The following is a 25,903-nucleotide window of genomic DNA, read 5'->3' on the forward strand; positions in this document are numbered from 1 at the left end:
ATTGAACTGGGAAGACCAGGATTTGCTTATGGAGTCACTGTGCAAATTTGGTCAACTTTCTCAGTCACTTTGTTCCTTCCACTCTGCTGAGCTAGACTTGGAATGGACGACTCTGCTCCTTTTCAGTCTCAATTTAATTTACAGGCTAGCAGCTGCTTTTTTTTAGGTTGGACCAACACCAAGTAAGGACTTGGAAATGTGAAGAAAGACAAATGTGGTGTCACGTGAGGCACAGTAGCCATTAAGTTCACGGATATAATGCAAATCGCATGCAAATGTTATGCAAACTTTGCATTAATTTGTAGAAACTTACTTTGGAGCTTGCAAGCAGCGTTGAGATCCTATGAGGATTCAAAACTAATGTTTTTAGGTTAAACCAAAAGTAATGATTTTTGAAGTTATTGGTTTCTCCATACTTGCCGGGACTCAACTGCTTAAAGTCTGACACTCCTCCCTGCCCCCCATAATGATTTCACTACTGCTTGATTCCATTTTACACCCGGCCCCGCCCCCGCTTAGCCTGACGTCACGTGATATCGTATTTGCATACTACCTGGGACTGGGTGTGACGCTCCCCTTTTCTGCGTCTTCTCATTGGCGGCGCCGGAAAACCAGCCCTCTTCCGGACGGACCAATCAGCGGACCCTCGGACGTGGGACAGCAGGCAGGGGTGGGGTGGAGGTGGGGTCTTGGGTTGGATCGCTAGGCATATCGACCAATCATCCTCTGGTATGGGAAGAGCAAGCCGAGGATTGGTTGGGAGGAGGGGTCTGGGGATCCGTAGGCCAATGAGGGCTCTGGGCTGAGGGGGGCCGGTGTCCGCCTCCTAGGGCAGATAAGCAGCAGCAGCGGGGGTTGGGGGGCTGTGTGGGGCTCGCTGTGGGGCCGAGGCAGCCCGGCAGTTGGGCGGGCGTGCGATGGCGGGGGCCGCAGTGGGCGGCAGAGGCGGAGGTGCCTGGGGGCCGGGGCGCGGAGGGGCCGGGGGGCTCCGGCGGGGCTGCTCTCCCCCAGCCCCCGCCGGCTCCCCCCGGGCTGGGCTGCAGCCGCTCAGGGCCACCGTCCCCTTCCAGCTGCAGCAACCGCACCAGCGCCGGGACGGGGGTGGCCGCGCAGGTGAGTCGGGCCTGGAGTGGGTGCGGGGGGGCGAGGGGAGCCGTTGGGGGAGGGGGGCGCGTGACGGGGGGAGGGGTATGGGGAGAAGTGTGAGGGGGAAGTGGATGGGGCGAAGGAAGAGCAAGGGGGTCGCGCAAAGTCTGCGAGGACGGAAGGAGCGAGAGCGAGGAGTCGTGAACGCGGAGTGCACCGCCGGGACAGACTGTGCAAGGAGTCGGGGCCGAGAGGTGAGGGAAGGAACCTGGCAGATGGAGGCTGGCTTTGGGGGCGTAACCGAAAAGTGGGCAGAGGTGTCGTGTGGGGGTGAGTGGAAGATGCAGGGGTGGCAGCGAGGTGTGAGGAAGGAGTGAGTGGCGCGTGATGGGGGCGCCCTACGCAGGGTTTGAGCTGGAGCGAGGAGCCGGTGGGCGCTGGATGTCTGCACGGGAAGGGGGAGGGGCATGGAGGAGAGCCCCGTGGAGCTATGTGTTAGTTCTCCAACTTGAGTTTGGCACCAGCATCCCGTTGTGCAGCTCTAGAGTTCCTTTTCCCACCACTTCACGTGGCTTTCCCTTTCTGCCACCTCCTGGAGCTGATTTCTTCTGAGCCGTTGGAATAAGTTAGTTTAATGGCTTTTACTACCGTACAAACGCTCCGTTCCTATTCCCTACATTCCTCTTGGTTGGCCCAGAAGTTGTATGTTCCCAGATCACTGACCTGCTTAATATGGCTTCCAACCATTGTGTGTGTGTGTGTGTGTGTGTGTGTGTGTGTGTAGAACCTGAGTAGTTTGCCCCCTGCCTTTCCCTCCTCCCCCCACCAAGGCTGTTTTGTCCTGGGCATGTCAGTCAACGTGGCAGTGGGGTGAGGGCTGCAATCGAGTACATTGTGGCAAATACCCCCACTTTCTGAACAGCACCAAAAAGATGTCTTAATAGCAGCTTAATAATGTGGTGGATATGGGGAAACTAGGGAAGAGCAAGCTTAATCTTGCTTTCACACTCAAAGTTGTAATGGATCCCCTGCAAATGCAGGCAGTTAGGAATGGGAAAAGGAACCTACTTGCATGAGGAGATTGGCAAGAAGTAGAAAGTGAGACTTGCATTTGATTCACACCAAATGTGAAAAGATGACTGCACACTTCCAAAGCCTCAGGATCTACCAAATGTACAAAAGTCATGGTCCCTGCCATCTGATGGTTAATGACAACATTCTCTAAACCAGAGTTTCTTGAGCTTTTTGTGATTACTAAACTTAGTTTCAGCACACCCCCTCCTGAAAGTATAGCTGCTACGGTGCCTTCCTAGGTAGGAATGGGATTAAGAGGGTCTCTGAAGTAGAAAATCCAAGTCTGTCTGGACTTCACTGTAAATGTTAGCATTGCATCTTGGAACGCAGAAACTTGGTTAAATCTGGTAGCAAGATGGTAACCAACTAGTAAAAGTATGCCTAGAATCTGTAGAGCAGGGCAATGCCCAGATAAACTCATGCCTATCGTGAACTGCTGTAAAGCAAACCAGAAGACTACAAACCTGTTGGTTTTGTTTGTGCTTCCTTTGAGTCCAGGGAAGTTAGTAGAACGGCAAGCACCTGAACCTTAGTTGCTTTTAGTAGAAATCAACAGAAAGCCTGCCTGTGTATTAGCTGGAAATCTATTAGCAGTCATATTTTAAGAGCAGTTATTTTGTGTCTACTATAGAACTAATATTTAAAGGACAAACACTGGTGGATGCTGTGGAAAGAAGAGTGTAGCTTTGGATGACTGGGTTCTTCACATGGCCTGTTCCTTTTTTAGGGCCAGGGACCCTAAGATACTGGTAAAAACATAGGAAGCTAGAGCTCTGCACAATTTGTTGGGTGATTTAAGGCAGATTGGGTGATCTCTTGCTTATGGATTGGGCTGATGGATTGTTTCTCCACCTATTAGTATCCCAGAGGCACTAATAAGGCACTTACCTGGTCTGTAGTGGGATTATCTATAGTTTTCAGTGAGGCAGGAGAGAGGAAAGACAGGAGGAGGAAAGAGTGGCCTGAGCCTGTGGAGTTCTTTGTGGCCAGACATTAAGGAAGTGTTCCTGGCCTTTGGTTTGGGAGCACATCAGGTCTTCTGAATGTTAACTTTTACCTTTATGTGTGTTCAGATTGTTTCCATTCCTCGGCCTTGAGAAGTGGCAGAAGTGGTTTCCTCTGGGCCCGTAGGATATATGTGATAGAAGTAAAAGCCTTGCAGTCATAAACCCTTAAGAGAATGGCTTTGCGTGCCAGAGTTACCTGGGTGTCGAATCCAGGTTCTACCTTTTACTAGCTGTGTGGCTTGGAGGAAGTTAACTAACTTCTGTGCCTCAATATCCTCATCTGTAAAGTGTGAATAATAATATCTACATCATAAGAATCAAATGAGTCAGTAGCTATAAAGTGCTTAGAACAGTGCCTGGCAAGTAGAAGGTGCTCTGAAGTGTTTGCTGCTGCTTATATTGTTGTTATTCTCTCCACTCAGCCAAGGTGAGAGCACTGTTGGCCAGAGCCCATTGCCTTTTCAGGCTTCAAAGAGCAAACCCATATTGGTCTGAAACCAGTACTGCAGGTTTCAGAATTTCAGGGCCTCCCCTTGCACTTTTATTCGCTCATCTTTTAAAATGAGCTTTCTAAACAGGGCTCTGAAACCCAACTGTTTAAAAAAGCATGTGAGCTGAGACAGTTTCAGGAACAATTAAGTGTCGTCACTGTTTCTGTTTCCCATCTCAAAGTGACGTAGTGCTCAGGGTTGTGCAGTTATCTCTCCACCACACACCCTGTTGTGTTCTTGACTAGGTATATTAGATGTTGTTTAAAAAAAAGAAGGGTTATGGTGTAAAGAGCAGGATTTACCTTCTGTGGCCATTCATCCGTAAGGGATGTCTTCACAAAGTGAGGAATGGCTTCATTTTTACAAGCCTGGGCGAGGGGTGTGGAAGATAGAAGAGAGTGGAGAGAAAAATGAAGGTCAACTCTAAGAAGCTAAGAACTACTAGTGGGTAACAGAAACCCAGGATAAATTTCTTACTGCAATTTCCCCTTTAATTAAATTCTCGTTTAGGTCTTTAGTCAATTGGAGGCTGCTGACTTTTATGTTCTTCCAGGACCACTGATGATGGACGAAACGGAGCTAGGAGGTGAATTGTTCTGGGTTCCAGTCTTACCTATCCTGTTCAGTGTCTCCATATCCATGTCCAGAAGCTAATGTTCAATACAGCTTTGCAAATTCTTCTCTAGTGGACCAGCCCCACTGGCCAGCTGGGTGCTGGGGGAGCCCAGTGCTGCCTCTGAACCTCCGCTGCCCACCAGACTCTTCTTTTTTTTTTTTTTTTTTTTAATTTTTATTTATTTATGGCTGTGTTGGGTCTTCGCTTCTGTGCGAGGGCTTTCTCCAGTTGTGGCGAGCGGGGGCCACTCTTCATCGCGGTGCACGGGCCTCTCACTATCGCAGCCTCTGTTCTTGCGGAGCACGGGCTCCAGACGCGCAGGCTCAGTAATTGTGGCTCACGGGCCCAGTTGCTCCGCGGCATGTGGGATCGTCCCAGACCAGGGCTCGAACCCGTGTCCCCTGCATTGGCAGGCAGAGTCTCAACCACTGCGCCACCAGGGAAGCCCCAGACTCTTCTTAAACCGGGGTTTGGCATTATGGCCTGCAGACCAAATCCAAGCCTCTGCCTGTTTTCGTAAATTAAAGGTTTATTGGAACGCACGGAGCCATGCTCCTTCATTTAGGTATTGACTGTGGCTGCTTTTGCACACTGACAGAATTTGAGTAGTTGTACACAATGACAGAGTTGAGTAGTTGTGATAGAGACGGAATAGCCCACAAAACCTAAAATATTTACTACATGACACTTTTCAGAAAAAAATTGGCCTACTCCTTGTCTTCAACAATGTTCCTGACCAATAGTCCTATTAAAAAGATGAGCTTCAAATGTGTGTAGTATACACCTCTGCAGAAAATCCTAAGGGGGTAAAGAAAACTAAGAAGCCTGTATCCCTACTCATATTTTAGGGAAAAAGAAAGGGGGATCATCAGCTTCCAGTCAGTTCTCAATCTTTATAGAAGATCAGCACATGTGAATCCATGCTGCCCACCCCCACCCTTGTCAGGTGACATGTGTTCGGTAGATATAAACTAGTTTGGATTTACATGAAAGCTTAACTGTTAGGCAAATTTGCATCTCCTCCCCTCTTACCCTCCTTCCAAATCTAACAACCCACAACTGCAGTGAACACATTTCAAAATCAGATGGAAATTACTTTAGGCTTATCTCCGGTTTTGGATTTTTCTCCTTACCTTTTATTTTTCTGAACAGATCATTGAGAGCTGGTGGTAGTCATGGCTGCCCTCAAATACTGACTTCCTCACAGGGACATAGGAAGGGTTTATTTCAAATGTCCATTAGGTTCTCCAGGAGAGTTGTCTCAGTGAATGTAAAGCAGCATTGTTATTAAATGCTATTGGTAATTATTAAACTCCTTTCCTTGCAGTGCTTTTGTAAATTTAGTCCTTAGGGGATGGGTGTTTAGAGGGGGATGGGTGTTTAGAGAGGTATGGAACCACATAAAGGAGGTTACTTATTAGAAACCCTGAGACGAAGCCCTCATCAAACCATGGTCCTTGGTTTGAAACAGCCTGGAGATTAGAATAGAGTGTAACTTTTCTATGCCACGGAGCCATCTTGCTATAATGAAGCTTGGGGCTGCAGTTAAAATCCTTTAAGAGCTACAACTGTGCTTTGAAAACCTGTGATTGAGGCAGCTTCTGTTTGGGAGGCATTAAACACCAGGCACTTGCCAGCCTGACACTGCTAGCTTGCTTTTGACAGCTTTGCTAGCACTAGGCACGTGGTCAGCAAAATGCACTGCTGAAATATCTGACTCTTAAATGTTATCACCAATGATGGCACCCTTGAAACTGGGGGCTAAGGTGCCTAACTACTTTATCCTTTTGGTACCCAAAGGAGAGTGCGTCCATGTGTTCTTCAGTATTTTGGACAGTAAAGGATTATACATATGGACGCTCTCCACTTAGGTCACATAGAGCGAGGATTTTTTAAACCATTTGAGGTCAGTGGAGAAGGGCTGAGAACAACAGTGGGGTGTGGCGGTAAGACGACATTGTTCTCTCTGGTTCCAGATGTAGATTGTCCTCTAGAAAATTTCAGGCAGGATTGCAAAATTTTCATAGTTGTGGTGGCAATATGAGCGTTGCCAAAGTGGTTGGTGGGCTTTAATAGCCAGAGAACACTTTACCTGCATTTTCTGCTAGTTTATAATGAATGATGTGATGGGCACCAAGGCAACACTATTCCTTGGCTCTTTTTAAAAAAATTTATTTATTTTATTTTTGGCTGTGTTGGGTCTTCCTTGCTGCACGCAGGCTTTTCTGTAGTGGCGAGCTACTCTTCGTTGCAGTGCGCAGGCTTTTCATTGCGGTGGCTTCTCGTTACGGAGCATGGGCTCTAGGCATGTGGGCTTCAGTAGTTGTGGCACACGGGCTCAGTAGTTGTGGCATGTGGGCTCAGTAGTTGTGGCTCGCGGGCTCTAGAGCACAGGCTCAGTAGTTGTGGCACACAGGCTTAGTTGCTCCGTGGCATGTGGATCTTCCCAGACCAGAGCTCGAACCCGTGTCCCCTGCATTGGCAGGTGGATTCTTAACCACTGTGCCACCAGGGAATCCCTGTTCCTTGGATCTTAATGGAGCATCATCCTCTGGATTCTTACAGCTCTCACATAGAGCCTTGGTGCCAAAGGATTCAGACTTTAGGGTGTGACATATTCTGGGGGCAGGTCTGGTTTTTGAGTTCTTACTGACACTATCATATATATCAAATGCTATATGACACTAGCTCAAATGCTTTACTAGACTTACCTGGGCTTACTTTTATTCCACAGGCAGCTTGGAGCCCTTTGAAAGGACTGGAAGGGAAAACCTTGTGTTTCCTTCCCGTTTCAGAGTGAAGGTGGGTGACCACCAGCAAGTTAGTTTAGTGAGACTGGACTGTGTCTTCGTGAGTCAGTAAGTTTTATCTCCCTCTGAGATGGATAGAAGAGGGAGCAGGGAAGAGTGGAAGCAAAGAAAAGATGAGTGGGGAATCTGGTCAACTTTCCACCTCTGCCTGAGTTGAGTCTTCACAGAGGGCTCCATTATTTGGTTTGCTGGTTTATGAATTAACCAAACATTAGCCAAATCTAGTCACATTGTTGGGTCCAAAACAAATCCTGATCTCAGAGAGAAAAGAGTTTTGGATTATATTCGAAGCTGTAAATTATCTGTTTTCCAGTTCCTCTCCAGTTGTGTGGAGCTTGTGAAGGGGCTCTTGTTCTTGGGAACAGCTGTCTGGTGGGAAGCTCTGCACAGCTGGCTGCTCTCACCCAGGCTTCAAGCTCATGGTCCTCAGTGAACCTCCTGGTTTTGAAAACTCTTCCTGGCACTTTGTTTTCTCCTCCACGCTTTTCCTCAGGGTCACTACAAAGCTGAATGCCCAGCTTGGAGTCATTTAAATGTTTATTCTTAGGCCCCGAGTACGCCTCAATCGAATTTTACTGTGTGGGAGCACCACAGCCAATCAAGGGTGGCTTCAACGAACTTAAAAGAATGCTATCAAAGTATTTCATAATAGAAAAACTTACAACTCCAGCCCCTGGGGAACCTGGAACTGAAGTCTGGACTGTGTGCAGACACTTAACCTGCCCTGCTCTTGAGCCCCAGACAGCTGACACCAGGGGTGGCGAGTGCCTTGGGCTCAGCTCTGCCTGCACGTTCTAAAAGGGGGGAGGTTGGGGGAGGCCTGGGAAAACTCCTCCGGGGGCTTTGGTCGATCTGAAGCAGCAGGCTTCAGGGGTGGGGGAGTTTTCTCTCAGAGCCTGCCTGAATGTGGCTTCTTAGAGTTGGGCAGTATTTGGCAGGCAGAGTGATGTTTGGGGTGCCTCTTCTCTGACCCTGTACTCCCTATCTTGTAAATGGTGGGTGGCTTTTCCGGGGGGAGCTTTGTTAACGAGCGTAGGTCTAGATTACCACCTGCTCTGCCGCTTGCATCCCTCATCATCTGATCCTAAATGAAAACATGCAGGAGAGCGTGGAGGTCTAACCTCCTCAAGAGGCAAAGGTAGGATTAAACATACAACTCTAAAAGCAAATTACTAACACGTGCGCCAGTGAATAAAAGATAAATTCAAGCTGGAGGAGGTATAGAATGAAGGAATATTCAGTGTTAGTTAGGGTTAATTAGAGAATTACTGAGATGTCTCTAGTAGGCTTTTTTTTTTTAATTGGCCAGTATATTATTCTCCCTACCATTAAATTAAATCTTTACTCTCTCCCTTTCCTTTTTTTTTTTTTTTTTAAATTAATTTATTTATTTACTTTTAGTTGTGTTGGGTCTTCGTTTCTGTGCGAGGGACTTTCTCTAGTTGTGGCGAGCGGGGGCCACTCTTCATTGCGGTGCACGGGCCTCTCACTATCAGGGCCTCTCTTGCTGCGGAGCACAGGCTCCAGATGCGCAGGCTCAGTAGTTGTGGCTCACGGGCCCAGTTGCTCCACGGCATGTGGGATCTTCCCAGACCAGGGCTCGAACCCGTGTCCTCTGCATTGGCAGGCAGATTCTCAACCACTGCACCACCAGGGAAGCCCTGTCCCTTCCCTTTTGAAAGTGGCACTGGTGTGTCCTTGTTTGGTCAGCTGTGTTCTTTAACTTTCTCAAATCTCTTTAGTCCCTTCTGCCCCATGCTGGAAATCGTGTGCCTGCCTTTTTAAAAGGTAGGCACCTCATGTTTCAAGTTCAAGTGCAATGGAACTCACCCTGCAGCTTGAACAGATTTGAGTGCTTTTGCAGAGGGAGGGCCAGGGCAGATGGGGATTGTTGTGCTCAATAAATGCTTGTTGGATGGAGTTGCTGGAAAGGCAGCAGGGGTGGGGAGAGTGAACCACACTTCCCCAGGCTCATTTGAAATGGTTTTTTCCACTTGTGGCCCCCACACTCTGTGCCCCCTTTATAATACCTCTCTTTAGCTACTTACAAGGCCCCCCCACCCCGCCCGAAGTGTTAGTGTTCTTTCTTCAATTCACTGGTCTCCCATTCATCCTGGTCATTGGGCTTGAAGCCCAGCTGGTGGCAAAGACGTGGCATTTCCATGGATGTCTTCGCTAGGCCTGTAGGTTCTGTTCCCCACACACTTAAAGCCAGAGTGTGAGCTTGGGCCGTTAGTTACCAGGTTGATCCATGGAAACAGCCAATGTTTAGGATTTTGTTGTGATTTTGTAAAAGAGCCAGAAGACCTGGCTTTAGGCTTATATGTGGATATGGGTGAGAGGCCAAGGAGACAGATGAATGCGGGATGTTCTTTCACTCCAGGTAGATTTGCACCAAATTCCTAGTAGTGCTATAATGTATAGCAAAGGAAAGCAGGAAAACAAAATCTGAATTAGCAGCTTTTCTGGGCTAGGAAGCAGAATTGCCTATTGGCTTTAGGGTGGTCTTAGAGGTATGATCAGGCAGGAAGCCCCCCTCCCAAGCCAGGCACCGTCCTTTATATGAAGCACTGCTGATTCTCCTTCTCTTTTCCCCACCAAATGGGGGAAATGCTGGAAAGAGATGCTCACTGTCATTCCCCAAGCCCTGATACCTACACTGTCATCCAATGGAGCCTGTGTTCCCCTGCCAAGCACGGGCCTGGTGGCTGAGTCAAAATGGTTTTATAGTGCTCGCTTCGGCAGCACATATACTAAAATTGGAACGATACAGAGAAGATTAGCATGGCCCCTGCGCAAGGATGACACGCAAATTCGTGAAGCGTTCCATATTTTTAGAGTGAAGTAAGTCAGAAAGAGAAAAACAAATATCGTATATTAACGCATGTATGTGGAACCTAGAAAAATGGTACAGATGAACCGGGTTGCAGGGCAGAAGTTGAGACACAGATGTAGAGAACAAACGTATGGACACCAAGGGGGGAAAACTGCGGTGGGGTGGGGATGGTGGTGTGCTGCATTGGGCGATTGGGATTGACATGTATAAAGTGACGTGTATAAAATTGACTGATTTAAAAAAAAAATGGTTTTATAAACCTGCTCAGCTGTGGGTAACTTTGAACAGAATGAAAATGTGATTGCAAGGAAAGAAAGGCAGCTTCTCTTCCCTCCTCCCCCCTTCTCTCCCCCACCTGCCACACTGCCTTCCCTTTAAGAGTTTTCTGTGCTCTATGTGTGTTTGATCGCCCACACGGCTTTGAGAGAACCGCGGCTGATAACACGTGCGCTCCCTGCCCTACACCTGCAAGCTGGCTGAGAACCTGACGCCCAGCCCCTATTTGGGGATTGTCTTTGTAACTCATGCCCATCAGATATGACACACAAATTGGAGTTGAGGATGGAGTGGATAGCATTTGGCATGACAGAGGGGATGCAACCAGAGAGCTTTCACAATATCATGTCGTCTGGATTTCGAAGTTGGGGAGAGGAGGCCCGTGTGAGGCTATCCATGTGGTATGTGCACATCTTAATGCTGAAGGCAGCACCTGGACTCTTTCTCATTAGAACCGTAATCCTGGGGAGTTTTGTGTTCACAGGAGAAGGCTAAAGCAGCTGCTTCTGTGGAAAGAAAGAGTCTGTGGATCCCAACCCTGGAAGGCCCCAAAATTCATCTGCATGTTTCAGGGAAGCTGAGAGTATGGATAGTGTTAGTTTTGACAACGCGTTCTGCATGTTTAGCTCTTTGTTGCTCGCAGTCCGTACCCTGGAACGTTTCTCATTCAACCTTGCCACAGTCCTGCAGGTGCAGGTGGCATTTGCTTGTTTTTGCAGATAAGGAAACTGAGGCCCCGAGAGGAAGTGACTTGCCCAAGACCATGTGACTAGTAAAGCCCTTTTGCTCCTGATCCAGGGCTCTTCCCACCTATGTGTGGAGAGTCCGTGGGGAATTTCCCCCCAGGCTGGCATCCTCTGCTGCCTGCCCAGCACACACCCGGCCTATTTCCCTTCTGCTTATATACCTGTATTCCAGGAGCAAAACTTCGTTTGTTTAACTGACCAGAAGAGAATTGGAGAGGAAAATGGGCTGCAGAGAAGTCTGTTTGTTCCTTCAGCACCCCATAAGTAACTATCCACTTGGTGCAGCTGACTGGAGGGTGATGGTTATTACATTATATGTGTGATGTGGTGGCAGCTTTTGAGTGTTTCCAACTGGTGGGAGATACGCAATTTTCACGTGGAATGAGAAGCTAACCAGGGACAGCTAGGGCCCAGGAGGCAGGGTTTTCCTGCCTCGGTGGGGTCATGGTCATGGTTACTGAGCTTGGGGCCATGTCAGGGAGATACTCTTAAGATGGAGCTTACAGGAAAGGGTGTCTTTCTTATGTGTGACTATGTGGAACCCCCCAAAAGCACTCAGGAGTAAATGTGGGTGGTGCATTTCTGTGGTGGGGGGGCTAGGTGCAGGTGGCATTGTGTCATAGGTGACACTTTAGTCCTCCATGTAGGGGACGGCTGGTGCAGACCTCCCCCACGCCTGCCATGCTCTGCCTGGGCGTGTCTCCCTCTCCTAGCTTTAGGTTAACTGGGAGTGGAGTCGTTGTGATACGTGATAGTGCCTTTATGAGACACGTGTGTGCCCACTAAGGGGACCAGAAGGGACTTGAACTCAGGAGAAAGCTCCAACTAGGGACGTGGTGTCATGGAGAACTGCCTGACCTGTTTCATAGAGAGGGTTATGGGCAGCTTTTACCTCCTTATTTCTCTTTTTTTTTTTTAAATTTATTTATTTAATTAATTTATTATTTTTGGCTGTGTTGGGTCTTCGTTGTTGTGCACGGGCTTTCTCTAGTTGTGGTGAGCAGGGGCTACTCTTTGTTGCAGTGCACGGGCTTCTCATTGCAGTGGCTTCTCTTGTTGTGGAGCACGGGCTCTAGGCGTGCAGGCTTCAGTAGTTGTGGCACTCAGGCTCAGTAGTTGTGGCTTGCAGGCCCTAGAGCGCAGGCTCAGTAGTTGTGGCGCACGGGCTTAGCTGCTCTGCGGCATGTGGGATCTTCCCAGACCAGGGCTCGAACCGTGTCCCCTGCACTGGCAGGCGGACTCTTAACCACTGCGCCACCAGGGAAGCCCTCCTTATTTCTCTTACAAAACCAGATTTCGTATAGAATTCTTGAATGTTCTAATAACCATATGCTTATGTGGAACCTTCCTTTCCCAGTTATTTCCCAACTGCATAAGGTAAAGCCCCATTATAACAAATATTATAAAAATGATTCTACATAATAAAGCTATTTCCATGCTTCATATAAATGCTTTTGTTGTTGTTTTTTGTGGTTTTTCTCGTTCGGAGGAAAAGAGTGACCAACTACCTTATGTAACAAGTACTTCTCCTGGTCCCTGTCCGTGTACTCATTCATCTCTAAACCGGAACACTCGAGGGCTTGCTGTTTGCATTGGAGGCAGGGAGCGGGGAGCAGGGCTGTGGACCCATCACCAAGTAGCACGGCCCCCTTGCTTTCTTTTCGCCTCGAACCTCCCACTCTCCTGTCCCTCCTGGTTGTTTACAGACAGACCACCACACAAAACCCAACAAAGGACAGTATGTGTGTGTATCTGGATGTGAGCGCCTGTGTGTGTGTCTTGAGTGTGAATGTGTGGGTGCCGGGTGTGAATGTAGGGGAGAGCATGTGTATGAGTGTGTATGTGAGGAAAAGTGCATGCGAAAGAAAGCAAATGGTAAAGCAAACGGGGCAAATGTTTAACAATAGGCAAATCTGGGTAGAGGGCATATGGATGTTCTGTGTACTGGTCTTATTCTTACATCTATATGTTTGAAATTATTTCCAAATAAAAAGTTTTAAAAATGAATATATGCTAGACTAATTTGACTGTACCAGGAGTTCTTTAAAGTTTTCTTCTTTCATCCTTATAACATCTCTTATTCTCCCCATTTAACAGAAAGAACAACCGAAGCCCAGAGAAGTTAAGTGACTCGTCTTGAGTTCATGTAGCACACTGAGGCGGAGGCAGGATTTGGGCCCAGGTATTGACTGTTATGGTAGGAGACTGTAGCTTGTCCCTGCTGCTCGAGCTGCACAAGGTTGGCATCAGATTCTGAGAACCATCGGGCACCTGCGGCCGTGTGTCTGAGCCCAGTGCATGCCCCACATTGACCCGGCAGAGGGGTCGGCAGGGTTGCAGCAGGCTGCTGGTCCACACTGAGCATGTTCAGGATGTCCAGATACCTTCTAGGGAAAACTGCTTCCTCCTTCTGAGAAACGCTCTCACTCTGCTCTTCACTCAACTCTCTTCATGTCTTAAAATACATGAAATCGGAAGGCTCTCATGTGCCAGAGCCATAGAGTAATACTACTTCGCATTTTTATGGTAGAGATCCAAGGGGAAAAGGAGTTGAGTTTTGTCTAGAAAGCAATGCCAGGTTATGGGCCAGGCCAGACAGCTCTTTTGGCTGTGTACCAGTTGGTCTGTTGTGCCCACCGCCTTGTGAATGTACAGGAGCCTATGGCCTAGTGCAGCATGTCTCACCAAGTGGACAGGAGTTACGACTTCATACACAAAGGGAGGGCTTCACTCTTTGTCAATGAAAACTTTCCACTAACAGCAGGGCCCCAGAAGGGGTGGATCTGGTAATCACCGCTAAGCAGAGTTAGGGGTTCAGACACTACTGTTTGTTCCCAGCCCCTATTCTCTCCCTCCAAACCGCATGCTCTGCATCTACCTGTGCTCCTTGAAGGCACTTGAATTATTCCTGACATTTTTGCTTACTGACATTTTCCGCCAGCTTCCAGAATTGGGGTAAGTGAATGAGTCTGACTCTACTTCTTAACATAGAAAAAACAGTTTTTGGAGAATCTTTACTATGTGTCCTTTATCTAAAATGCCTCCCTGCAGCCGCTCTAGAGTGTGAGACCGTGGTTAAGTTAGCATCAAAGGAATTTTTCATGGATTCCAGCCAGTTCTGTGAAATAGACCCATGAGCATTTACTGTATTATTACACCAGTTTATACAGTTAGATTGTTTGTCCTTAGGCAGTTATCAAGCTATATAGGCTGCCTCCAGTATTCTCTTGGCTCTGTCCCACTCCAAAATCAGTGCCTGGTGGATGGCATCCGGAATCCGGACAAGTTGCAGGAGGATGAGAAAGGCTGCCCCCACGTCTTACTGGGTTGGCTGCAGTGTAAGGGTCTGTGTTAGAGCTGCCATGCAAATGGCCAGAGCTGTCTGTTTGGAGGGGACTGGGACCACTGCGCTTTCCCTTCCAGTTCTTAGAGGCATGGATGGGGCGTCTTGGTAATTAACACCCCAGACTGTTTCCCTGGATCATATTCTCCTCTTGCTTCAGGAGGATAAGCCTTTTCTTTACCTGACTTACAAAAGAAGGTGTCATTCCTGTTAAGCAGCTTTTGATTTAGGAGCAGATACAAAGCCCATTGTATATGGGGGAGATGGTGTAACTCACCATCCAGTGGTATGTGTTGCCATGTCCTCCCTTGTGCCTGGAAGCACATGTGGAGAGGTGACCTGACAAACATCCTTCTGCTATGAAGTAATCATTGGTCTCAGGCAGACATTGAGGGTAGGAAAAATCTTCCCAAGGTCATACCTTTCAAGGCTCTTTCTAGAGGGACCATCTAATTTGTGTTTCAGACAAGGTTTACCCTGGAGGCACTATATAACCTTTGAGCCTCCCTTAGGAGATCTGAGCAACCAGCAAGACCAGGGCTTTAGAGCAGGGGCTGCCCTGGAATGTTGCCCAGCACACACTGGGGTTTTTCCACCAGGCCCAGCCTGGGAATTTGCCTGGGATTTGGGGTCAGGGTGGATCAGTTCCAGAATGCCAGAGGCCAGGTAGGGAATCACTAGGTGGGATGTAGTGGTCTCTCAGGTATTTCCTTTTTGAAACTGGGGACGCAGTAGAACTTAAGTAAAGAGATGGACATAACCAGAGAAGATTTTGCAAGTGGGACAAAATGATCCACGCAGGTTTTCAAAGCTTTGAGGGTTGAGCAGAGTTAACCCTAATAAGATTTTAGACCCTGAAGGCAAAGCAAGTTCTGTGACTGTACCTTCATGGCCCTGAGGGACATAACTGTGTAACTGCTCCTTTAAGCCCCCCTCCCCACCCCCCAGCCCAGAGCAAAATGAACCAGAGCAGAGGTCCTGACAGACCTACTGAGGTGTAGCAAGTGAGCAAACCTGCCCTCTGAGCTCTGATGTCTACTCGGCAGTTACCACGTGACCAGCCCTTTTGCCTGTGGCGAGCCACAGGTAAATTGAGCGCTATTTATACTCTCCTGCTTGGGGGAGGAAGTGGGAGAGATGGTCTGGGAGCCCACAACACAGCTGTCTGATCAGCCTAGGTAAGGCATATCTCCTTTTGACTTTGTGCCTTTTCTCCCCCCTTAACTAATTTTGCCCCGGATAACAGCATGGGCTCTGGGGCTTTCAATTTAGCTGAATCGGTCAGTAGCCATCTCTTATTTACCCTTTAATAGTTGGGGAATTCTAGAACTAGAGGAGGCTCAAACTCTCTAGGTACAACCTCCTGCGTTCTGGGGGGTGAATATTGAGACCTCTGGGGGCATGTAATGATCTCTCCCTGGAGCTGTTCAGGGGCAGACTCTACAATCTCCCTCATTCATTCTGATGAGCAGGAAGTTCTTCCTTTTATCTAGCTGGAATCTCTCCTATTCTAACTAAAGTCTTTTTTGCCCTTCCTTTTTACACTCATGCAGAAGAAGACAAATTTTAATTCACTTCATCTTCCTCTTGGGATCTAGCTACCTTCGCTTTAGCTATTTTTACCCATCTTCCCTGGGATCTCACTGGTTTCTACGTTCCTGTAATGAATGAGCGAATGGATGCCCAGGGTAACTTGGCGGGGCATATCTGAGGTTATATCCAACTCCAACTGTGTTTCTGGATCATAGGAACTCTTTAATTCTGCGCACAATCTGGGTCTGTCTCCTGGGATGACATACCACTTCTTTTTTTTTTTTTTTTTTTAATATTTTTGGCTGCATTGGGTGTTCGTTGCCACGCGCAGCCTTTCTCTAGTTGTGCCGAGTGGGGGCTACTCTTCGTTGCAGTGCGCGGGCATCTCATTGCGATGACTTCTGTTGCTGCAGAGCATGGGCTCTAGGCGCGCGGGCTTCAGTAGTTGTGGCACGCGGGCTCAGTAGTTGTGGCTCACGGGCTCTAGAGCGCAGACTCAGTAGTTGTGGCGCACGAGCTTAGTTGCTCCGCGGCTTGTGGGATCTTCCTGGACCAGGGCTCAAACCCGTGTCCCCTGCATTGGCAGGCAGATTCTTAACCACTGTGCCACCACGGAAGCCCGACATGCCACTTCTTAATTTCAAGTCTCCTTCCCTTAGTACCTTTATTCTACCTTGTACTGATTTACATCCTTCAATTCCTTGCCTCCTAGTAAGCCTCATTGACTGTTTCATTTCTTCTTGCCCACCTTCTCTTTCCCCAAATTAGAAGACCAGAACAGTGACCCAATTGAATTTGACTACAACCTGCCAAGATTGAACTGCTAAACAGTTTAGATCCTTGCTAAGGAGTGAAGTTAATTCTGTCTTCCCAAATTCCAAATTAAGCCAGTTCTTTTTTTTTCCCCCACAGCTTTATCTTGGAAAATTTTAAACCTGCAGAAAAGTTGTAAGCCCAGTACACATCCATTTATCTTTCACCTTAGACTCATTGATAACTTTTGGCCACAATTGTCTATAATCTCTCTTCCCTCCTTGTGTGTATTATGTATATGTGTGTCTAGACATACACATATGTGCATCCATAGGTACTTTTTCTGGTGAACTGTTTGAAAACAAGTTGTGAATATCTTGACACTTTGCCCGTTACTTCAAGGGCATCTCCTGAGAATAAGACCATTCTTCTACATAATGATAATATCATTATTACACATAAGGAAACTATAATTCCATATTATCTAATATCCAGTTCATTTTCAGATTTCCTCTTTGTGGCTCTTTTGTTTTTATTTTTGATCCAGGGTCCAGTCAAGGTTCTCATTTGGTTATGTCTTTAAAAAAATCTGTTTAAAATTCCCCTCCCATCCCTGTCTTTTTGTTTTTAGGTTTTTTGATTACTGACTTATTGAAAGTGTGGACAGCCTTCTAGCTGTCCCACATGCTGGAGTTTTCTGACTGTTTCCTCTCAATGGCATTTGACTTGTTCCTCCATCTCCTGTATTTCCTGTAAGTGGGAAGTTAGGTGTGGGGCCCAATTCGATTCAGGTAAAACATCTTGGGCATGAACATTTCATGGGTGAAGCTGTGTACTTCATAATACATCGCTTCAGGAGGTACACAGTGTCAGAATGTCCATCACTAGTAATGCTAAGTTTGATCACTTGAGGTGGTGACGACCAGATTTCCCTTTGTAAAAGTACATTATTCTCTTATATGTGGTACATTATGTAAGTGTTCTGTTCCCCTCAGTGTTTCTTCCAGTTGTTTTGGCATCCATTGCTGACTCCTCCTGACTGAGCTGTTACTTTGGGAGCTGTATAAAGCCAGTTCTAAACTAACACTGAAGGACATGAGTATTGATGTGAGTTGTTCTAAAGAGGAGTAAAAAAATTTTCTTTGGGCTTTTAGAATCATTGGCGGGAAGGCAACAAAATGAGGCCATCAAATTCTGTCAAACTCTAGGTATTTTGTGTGACTTGGGCCGATAGTAAATTGAGTATCAGCTGTTCACACATATGTTGCTGTCTGGCAGTTTGCGTGAGGTCAGGGAGAATGCAGGCTGGATGAAGCTAAAAATAAGTCATGGTTTGTTCACAAAGCAGAAATTATTTTGACTATTTGAACATTATCTATAATTCTATTCTTATTTCCTTTTTATCTTTCACTTGATTTCCACTGTCCTTACTAGAAAAGGGATCCCTTCTTTTTAATTGTCTTCCTCCATTTGCCCTACATGCCCAGTGGGTAAAACAGTGTCCCCGAGACCCAGGTCTGATTGTGCTGGTTCCTAGCAGGGAAAATAATAGAACTCTTCCAGTCCGTGGGGAAGTTCCTGAACCAAGGCAGCCAGGCAGTCATGACAGTTGAGTCTGACAATGAAACACAAGGGGGGAAATGCACTTTGAAAGTCTTCTGTGGGGGAAGAAAGGCCTGTGTCTCAAGTTGCTCTGTGGCGTTGGAGAAATCAGTTCACCTGTCTACACGAGGATGTTCCTGGGCCTCCACCCAGAGAATTCCTGAGAGTGTGTGGGGCGCACACATTCAGAACAAAAATCAGAGTAGGGTTTCAGTCACAGTTGTCCTCTCACAGGATTTACTGTAGATGAACCTCCCCAATCTTTGGTTCTTCCTTCACCTCTTTTATCTTTAAAGAGCTGAGCGGACATCATGATTTCTCCTCTACTTGATAAAAATCAGATTGTCATCTGAAGTGAAGATACTGAAGGGTTTATGCCCATCCTCTGAGTTTATAGCCACCCAGAAATTCATCACTCCCAAATAGCCAGGCGGTGAGGATTGCTTTTAGGGGAAGAAGGCTAGGCTATGACTATTTATGCTATTCTTAACAAAGGCCAAATAGATCCCAAAGGAAAGCACGCTCCAATCAGTAACTGCTAGTATTTTGTCCTGTTTTAAGAATGTTGAAATCCTTCAGAGCTCCTCTTCATAGAATTCAGATAAAAGGTGAAAAGTTCACACCACTTCCTTTTTTTCTAACTGCAGCTTCTTGAGAATTGAACAAGTGTCTAAGTAACTGCTGTCTACTCTTCATACACGCGTGCGCACACACACACACACGCACGCACGTACGCACGCTTTGGGATCACCCTTTCCCTCCTTGCTGATAAGAAGAGTTAGGGTATTCCTCACTTTTTCCCCATAGTGACACCTCCAAATGGGTTTCTCCTGACCCTTCTCTCCAGCTGCCCATGGATGTGGTCTGCCTCCTGGGGAGTCAGACACACAGCAAGAAAAGGTTTCACCTGAGCTACACACTTAAATACGGAGACAGTATTAAATACAGAGTTAATATTAAATATGGAGTTAGTATTAAATATGGAGTTAGGGGCTTCCCAGGTGGCGCAGTGGTTGAGAATCTGCCTGCCAATGCAGGGGACACGGGTTCGAGCCCTGGTCTGGGAAGATCCCACATGCCGCGGAGCAACTGGGCCCGTGAGCCACAATTACTGAGCCTGCGCGTCTGGAGCCTGTGCTCCACAACAAGAGAGGCCGCGATAGTGAGAGGCCCACGCACCGCGATGAAGAGTGGCCCCCGCTTGCCACAACTAGAGAAAGCCCTCGCACAGGAACGAAGACCCAACACAGCCATAAATAAATAAATAAATAATAAAAAATTTAAAAAAAAAATATGGAGTTAGTATTGAGGTCCTGGCTGAGAAGTTTTTCATGTGTATACAAATATCACTCTTTTTTTTTCTCTTCAGGTAAGCCTTCTTGGTAAGGGAAATGTGCTGTTACTCTTCATTTCTTCCTTTTTAATCTCATTTCTTTAGTTTCTTCTCCCTGTTATGATTGAAATGAGCTATTGCTTGGGGTTGAAAGAAGTGTTTAAAGCCCCAGGTTTAATTTTCCCAGCTGGGATGGATGGGGTCTCCTTGGGCTTTCCAAGGAGGGCTTCTAACTCTTGTACAGTCATGTTGAGGATTTCGGTTTGACCACAGCTTCCCTCCAAAACCCACATGTCCCTGAGTTAAGCAGTTAAGCAGCGCAGGACTGCAAGCAGCTCAGAAGACTGCCTGCACTGTTTAATCCCAACACACATACTGAAATGGAAAAGTAATCCCTGTGAAGCTGTGAGGAGGAACTTCCCCTACTTACTGCAAATCTGGTATTGGGGAATATTTAGAAATTCTGCATCCCTGTTTTACTTTGCTCCCCTCCAGGTTATCATTCCCCCCGCCTCCCCCACCCCCAACAAAAGTGCTGCATCACAGCTAGGAGACGGGACAGGACAGGGCCTGCTCCCTCAGTGTCTTAACCGTCTGCCCTGCCTCAGCCTCCTGGGTGGCCCTTTCCCTGCCTGCTTCTCCTGAAGTGAAGATCAGTGGCTGAAAAAAGCATATTGTTAGAAAAATGTGTAATAAGATCTCATTTTATTAAAAATACATATGCATACATAGGTGCACAGGGAGAGATCAGGAAGGATGTGCAGAGTGGTGATTTCTGAGTGGAGGCATGCATCGTTTGTATTTTTCAGTTTTTGCTAATCTGCATTTTTAAAATTTCCTTTGATTTCCTCCTATATATGTACAGCTTCTGTTATAATGAGAGTTGTTTTAAAGAGGGAAGGCGAGAAGATTAGTGCTAATAATGGCTCAAACCCCAGCGACATGAGAAAGTGACTGATAACTTGTTTGTTGAACCTGCCAGTTGCTGAGTTTTTGCCACCTGTGAAATCTCATTGGCTGTCTCTCTTCTTCCTTCTGTAGTTCTTCTTGGGTATTTTGGGGTCACTCAGCCTCAAGCTAATGGAGGATGGGTGGAGAGTAGCCTTGTCTTGTTTCCCAGGTTTCTCTCTCCTGCATTGCCCCAAAGATAGTAAAATAAGTGAAGTAGCCCCCCTAGATTCCCAGCCAGGACCCTCTGGTCAGGGGCTGGTCTCTCCTCATAAGCTGCTACGCCTCCACCCCACAGTCTATCTTTGGCCAAGTTGAGAAGGGCAGCCACAGATGCCTCACTTCCTGCGTCGTGGGCTGCCTTCCTCCTTTCCCTGACCCCTCCTTCTAAGAGCTGTCGCCCTCCTCCTTCGGGTTCCCGCGGTGGGGGTTTGCTGGTGTGGTCAGGCCTGAGCTGATTTCCAGCCAGGAGTATGAGGGAACAGCAGAGACCAAATGGGGGTCCTTCTGAAGAGTCGGTGGCTGGAGGAACCCCCCGAGGTTGAGCTGGCAGCCTGGCCCTTGGGGAGCGTATCGGCCTGCCCCACTTCAGCCTGGTCAGCAGCTTCTTGTCCGGCTCCTCCCGTGTCACCAGGGCCTGTCACAGGGCTGGTTTGTGGTGGGCACTCAGAATCTGCTACTGAAGGAATCAGTCAGTCTGCTGTGGCGTGCCAGGCCCCTCATCAGCTGTTTGTGTGTTTCTGCCCTATTTACTGTCCCCCAAGGCGCAGCAGACACTTGACCGGCGGTCCTCTCCACTCAGAGCCCCCTCTCCCCAAAGCCATACAAATGTAGCAGTTGGGAGACAGGGCCAAGTGGCTCCGGAAGATAGCACCTAAGGCTTCTTATCTCTGGTGTGTGCTGTTTTGTTTTGTTTTTTCCATTTGCCGTTGCCCAAGAACCAAAGCATCCGCCACTGCTCAGCTGCATGGTGAAATGGCCTGGCCCTGGGCCAGGGAGCTTCGCCAGGTGGTTGGGCTGTGGAGGCTGCTGCATGCGATGGTCCGATAATACCCCACAGCGCTGTCAACAGGACACCCCACCCTCCCGCAGCCACCAGCCAGGGCCCCGCAACTTGCTGCTTTGTCTTGGCCTGTCATGATAGGGGCGTCTCTTCTCAGACAGGGCAGCCAATTGTCCTGTTTCCCAAATCTGAGAGGGGTACTTTCCAGAAATGAAACCAGTTCATCTTCCGACCACAAGCAACCGTTGTGACTTCTCAACACTTCTCCTTTAACCATAATCACACAATTGCAGGGCAGAACCCCATCCCCAGATCTTTCCGGTGTGCCCGTAAGGGAGGGATAAGCCCAGGAGCCCCTGTTTCAACTGCACTCACTTGTGAGATTTCTTAGAGGACGTTCCCGGCTGACGGAGGTCTCAGTGCTGACAGCGCTGCTGCCGCCCACGCCTCCCAGCGGCTCTTTCGCCGGCATCATCCACTCCGGGTGCTGTCCTGGCTGGGTTAGACCAACACTAGGAAAGGAAAGGGCTCTGACACTGAAGCTGTGGGCCTTCCCAGGGGACAGTGGTGGCTGGAACTCACCCTGCTTGTCTCCTCTTCCTTCCCCACCCACACCTTCAGTCCTAAAAGATTGTGGTGTGGGGAGGGGCTAACTGACAGTAATTGGTTTGACGTGATCTATCTAATGAAGACTTTAAAGCCTTTTTGCATCTCATCTTCTGTTCTTTACAGCGTCCCTGAGAGGTAACTGAGGCTGGGACTGTGCTCCTGCCTGCCGGATGGGAGAGCAGGCCCGGTGAGGGGGGAGGGCATGAAGTGTGGGCTGCAGTCACGTCACAGTGAGGGCAGAGCTGCAGTCAGAACCAGATCCCTCACACTTGAGCCCCTCCCAGATATTCGGGGGCCACACCGCTCCAGCCTGTGGCCCCTTCGAGGATGGCACAGAACATGTCAATGTCTGGTTTTGGCTTCGGTTTGTGTTGCGTTTGGGGGGAACCTGACACCTTGGTTTGGCCCTTAATCAGTTCTGGTGCCCAAATTAGCAGGTCATCACCAAACCATTTGGGGTGGGGTTTTTAAAATAAGTGGTAGATTTGTTTTCCTGTCAAAATCTCATCTTTTTAAAGTGCCCCCCTCCCTTATTTTCTGGGCGTGAAGGAAACATGGCACTTTCATCTCCTCAAAGGGTCTAAGAACGTGGGGGTTTGGGAGGGGAGCTGTGGCTTTGCTGAGGGCTTTGAGACAGAAGGGAATTCTGTCACCTTGCGGCTGGTCAGGAGCTGGGCCGGCACACTGTGCTAGGATGTGGTCACTGTAGAAATAAATCTGAGGCCCAGCGGTCTCATTTAAGGAAAAGAAACTGAGGCGAGTCCTCTAGTTTGTCTTAGATGCAGCGACATCCTTGCAGGCCTAGCAGAGAGGAGGGGGCTGGGTCAGAGGCAGCTGGTTCTGGATTGGGGTACTTGGTTTCTCCCCATCCGCCGTTCCTTCCCTTTTTTTTTTTTAGTATGCGTGTTTTTGTTTTGTTTTGTTTTTGTATATGGAGGAGCAAGTCAGAACCAACAAAGCCCTCAGAGTCTTTATGAATAACTTTGGTCAGATTTGGATGTAGAGTTGATCAAAATGGGTGGTTGGATTCTTATACGAAATTCCAGGATCCTGGGTCCTCCCCAACCCTGGGGGTGCTGGGGAGTAAAATGTCATCTCTGATTACTGCCCTTGAAATTGGACTCCTCCTGTAACTCACGAATGAGGTGGGCTGTGAAGGGTATCAATGGGAAGATGTAAAATGGGCATGGTTTACTAGAATCCTTCCCCCTAGGTTTCAAAGGCTTCTCCAAAAAACCAACCAACCAACACCCCAAACAAAAAATTGCTATGGACACCCGGGTCAGGCCTGTGGTCTCCTTCCTTACTCCCCTTCCTGAAGGAGCTGCCAAGCATTTCTTCCTTCAGGTATGTAGGCAGGTGTCCTGCACCCTTGGAGGTGTTCCTGATGCAAAAGGGCCAAGAGCCCCGTGAACTGATGTAGGAAGAAGGAGGCTTGGATTTGGATGTAGGACTGCTCCTGACTTTCTGGGCGACCAAGCCCAATCTGAGACTGGACTTCTCTGTGTCTTGGTCTCCTTATCAGTCTTTCTCGAGCCCCTTTAGGAGAACAAAAGACTGTACACACACAAGTACTTTGTGAGGAGGGGGCAAAACTTGAAAGTATTACACAAACAGAAGAGCATACTTAGGGTCTCAGGATGGAAAAAATTCTAAAGGAGGTTTTTGCAGCAATTTCTGCTGAGGGGCTGGGAGAGGTGGCTCCAAGAAATCTTTCTCCCCAGTGCTTTTTTCTCAGCCCTGGAGTCACAGCCCTCTTCCTTCCGACAGCGGTGAAGGAGCTGTTAGAATCATGGTGTTCTGGCCTCTCTGCCAGTCTCTGGCTCATCTGCTTCCCACCTGCCTCATTGCTTCTCTGTCATGTAATCTTGTAAACTTGCCTTCAAGGGCCCCCCGCCTCATCAGTGGGCTCTTAGAGACAGTTTGGGAGAACCACAGGACAGCATTTTGGTGTCTGGCCAGGCTGCCGGCATGGGTCAGGAGCTCCCAGAAGTATCTAGATTGCCACCTTTTGATCTTAAGCCCAGGATAGAAAAACGAGTGGTTGAAATGCCAGTGTAGGGGATGCAGTTGGGGCTTGAACCCAGCGTGCCTGTCACTAACTTTCTGGGTGACAGGTGCAGGGAGGGGAAGAAAGAGGTTGGGCCTCCCTGAGCCTCAGAGAGAGGAAAGGGGGCAAGCAGCTCAGGGGGATTTACTCACAGGGAGCAGGTGAGCATGGATGTGCAAGGCACACAAACCTAGAGTCCAGGTGTAATTAGAGCAGGCTCTCCCTTATAGTAACAGGGTTTTGATTTTATGCAAATACTTAGGCGTCTGCCAATCTCCAACCCTATGCTCTAGATGCTGTGTGGGGTTCAAAGATAAATTAGACAGCCCTTGGCCACAGGTTGTTTATTAGCTGGGAGTTACAAATACTTGTAATCCAATAAAGGCTGGGAAGTACTAGAAGAGTACAAAGTACTGGGGAAAATCAGAAAATCCTGAGACATTCCTTCCAGGGGACTCAGGAAGCTCCGTGGAGGTGGAGATGTTTAGGCTGGCCCTGATGGATGGATCAGATTTCAGCCCTGAGCACATGTGCAAAACCTCAGAGGAGGGCAGGCCCAAGACATGGGTGGGAAATGGTGCATAGTGTAGTTTGTCCAGGACATAGAGCTTTTGAAGAGGAGTGACGTGTAAAGGAAAGGTAAATGGGACCAGAACACGAGGCCTATGAGTACTGTCTTTGAAAGAAAGCCTTTGAAGAGTTTAAAGAGTGTTAAGGTCATTTAAAAGGGTGTGTTGTAGGTCAGTATATATTGATTTGGAAAGGTGTTTATGATATAAGGTGAAGACTCATTGCAAAATAATATGTACAGTATAATCCCATTTTTCATTTTAAAGCATACACACACACGCACACACATACATGCATGCACATAGAAGGCAAGGCCCCCAAGGATACATATCTAATAGTATTATCCATGATTATCTCTGGGTGTTGAGATTTGACGTTTTTTCTGTTTGTTTGCATATTTCTTGAATTGTCCACAATTCACACTACCTTTTTTTTTTTTTTTTTGGCCGCAACACATGGCTTACGGGATCTTAGTTCCCTGACCAGGAATCAAAACTGGGCCCACGATAGTGAAAGCGTGGAGTCCTAACCACTGGACTGCCAGGGAATTCCCCACACTACTTTTATAAGTCATTTTTAATTTGTTTTTTTTTTTAATTAATTAATTTATTTTTAAAAATAAATTTATTTTTATTTATTTATTTTCTGGCTGTGTTGGGTCTTCGTTGTTGTGCGTGGGCTTTGTTGCGGCGAGCAGGGGCCACTCTTCGTTGCAGTGCACAGGCTTCTCATTGCCGTGGCTTCTCGTTGCAGAGCACGGGCTCTAGGCTCATGGGCTTCAGTAGTTGTGGTGCACGGGCTTAGTTGCTCTGCGGCATGTGGGATCTTCCCGGACCAGGGATCGAACCCGTGTCCCCTGCATTGGCAGGAGGATTCTTAACCACTGCACCACCAGGGAAGTCCCTTTAGTTTGTTTTAAATGAGCACATACTATATGATGGCTGAGGAAAATGACCTAGAAATATGTAAGGAATTAGATAAAACCTGAGACTAAAAGTTATCCACGCAATAACATTTATGATATCCAAATTGGGGTGGGGGAAACCTCTCAAATGTCCAGTAATATGGGAGTGGCTAAGCAAACTACTGTATATCAACCTGGTGGAATATTATGTTGTCTTTAAAAATGACAGATATGTAGATTGTTGATACTTGGAAATGGGTAGGACAAAGCAGAATATCATGTAATATATTTCGTATTGATTATACTATGTCAA

The 25,903-nt window shown here is 47.6% G+C and overlaps 1 protein-coding gene and 1 non-coding gene across 2 annotated transcripts in view; both read left to right on the forward strand.

The window, feature by feature from the left end:
- Positions 1–869: 869 nt before the first annotated feature.
- The window catches only part of FAM117A (family with sequence similarity 117 member A), a 44,653-nt gene continuing 19,619 nt past the window's right edge, over positions 870–25,903 (forward strand). Inside the window, exon 1 of the mRNA XM_036836345.1 lies at positions 870–1,113. Coding sequence (XP_036692240.1) covers positions 918–1,113 — 196 coding nt within the window. The 5' untranslated portion in view covers positions 870–917. The remainder of the gene's footprint in view (positions 1,114–25,903) is intronic.
- On the forward strand, positions 9,814–9,920 carry LOC118887612. The gene has a single exon (XR_005018086.1). It is a non-coding gene; the product is annotated as a U6 spliceosomal RNA (small nuclear RNA).

The sequence above is a fragment of the Balaenoptera musculus genome, chromosome 20 (genome assembly GCF_009873245.2).
Source record: "Balaenoptera musculus isolate JJ_BM4_2016_0621 chromosome 20, mBalMus1.pri.v3, whole genome shotgun sequence".
Lineage (NCBI taxonomy): Eukaryota > Metazoa > Chordata > Mammalia > Artiodactyla > Balaenopteridae > Balaenoptera > Balaenoptera musculus.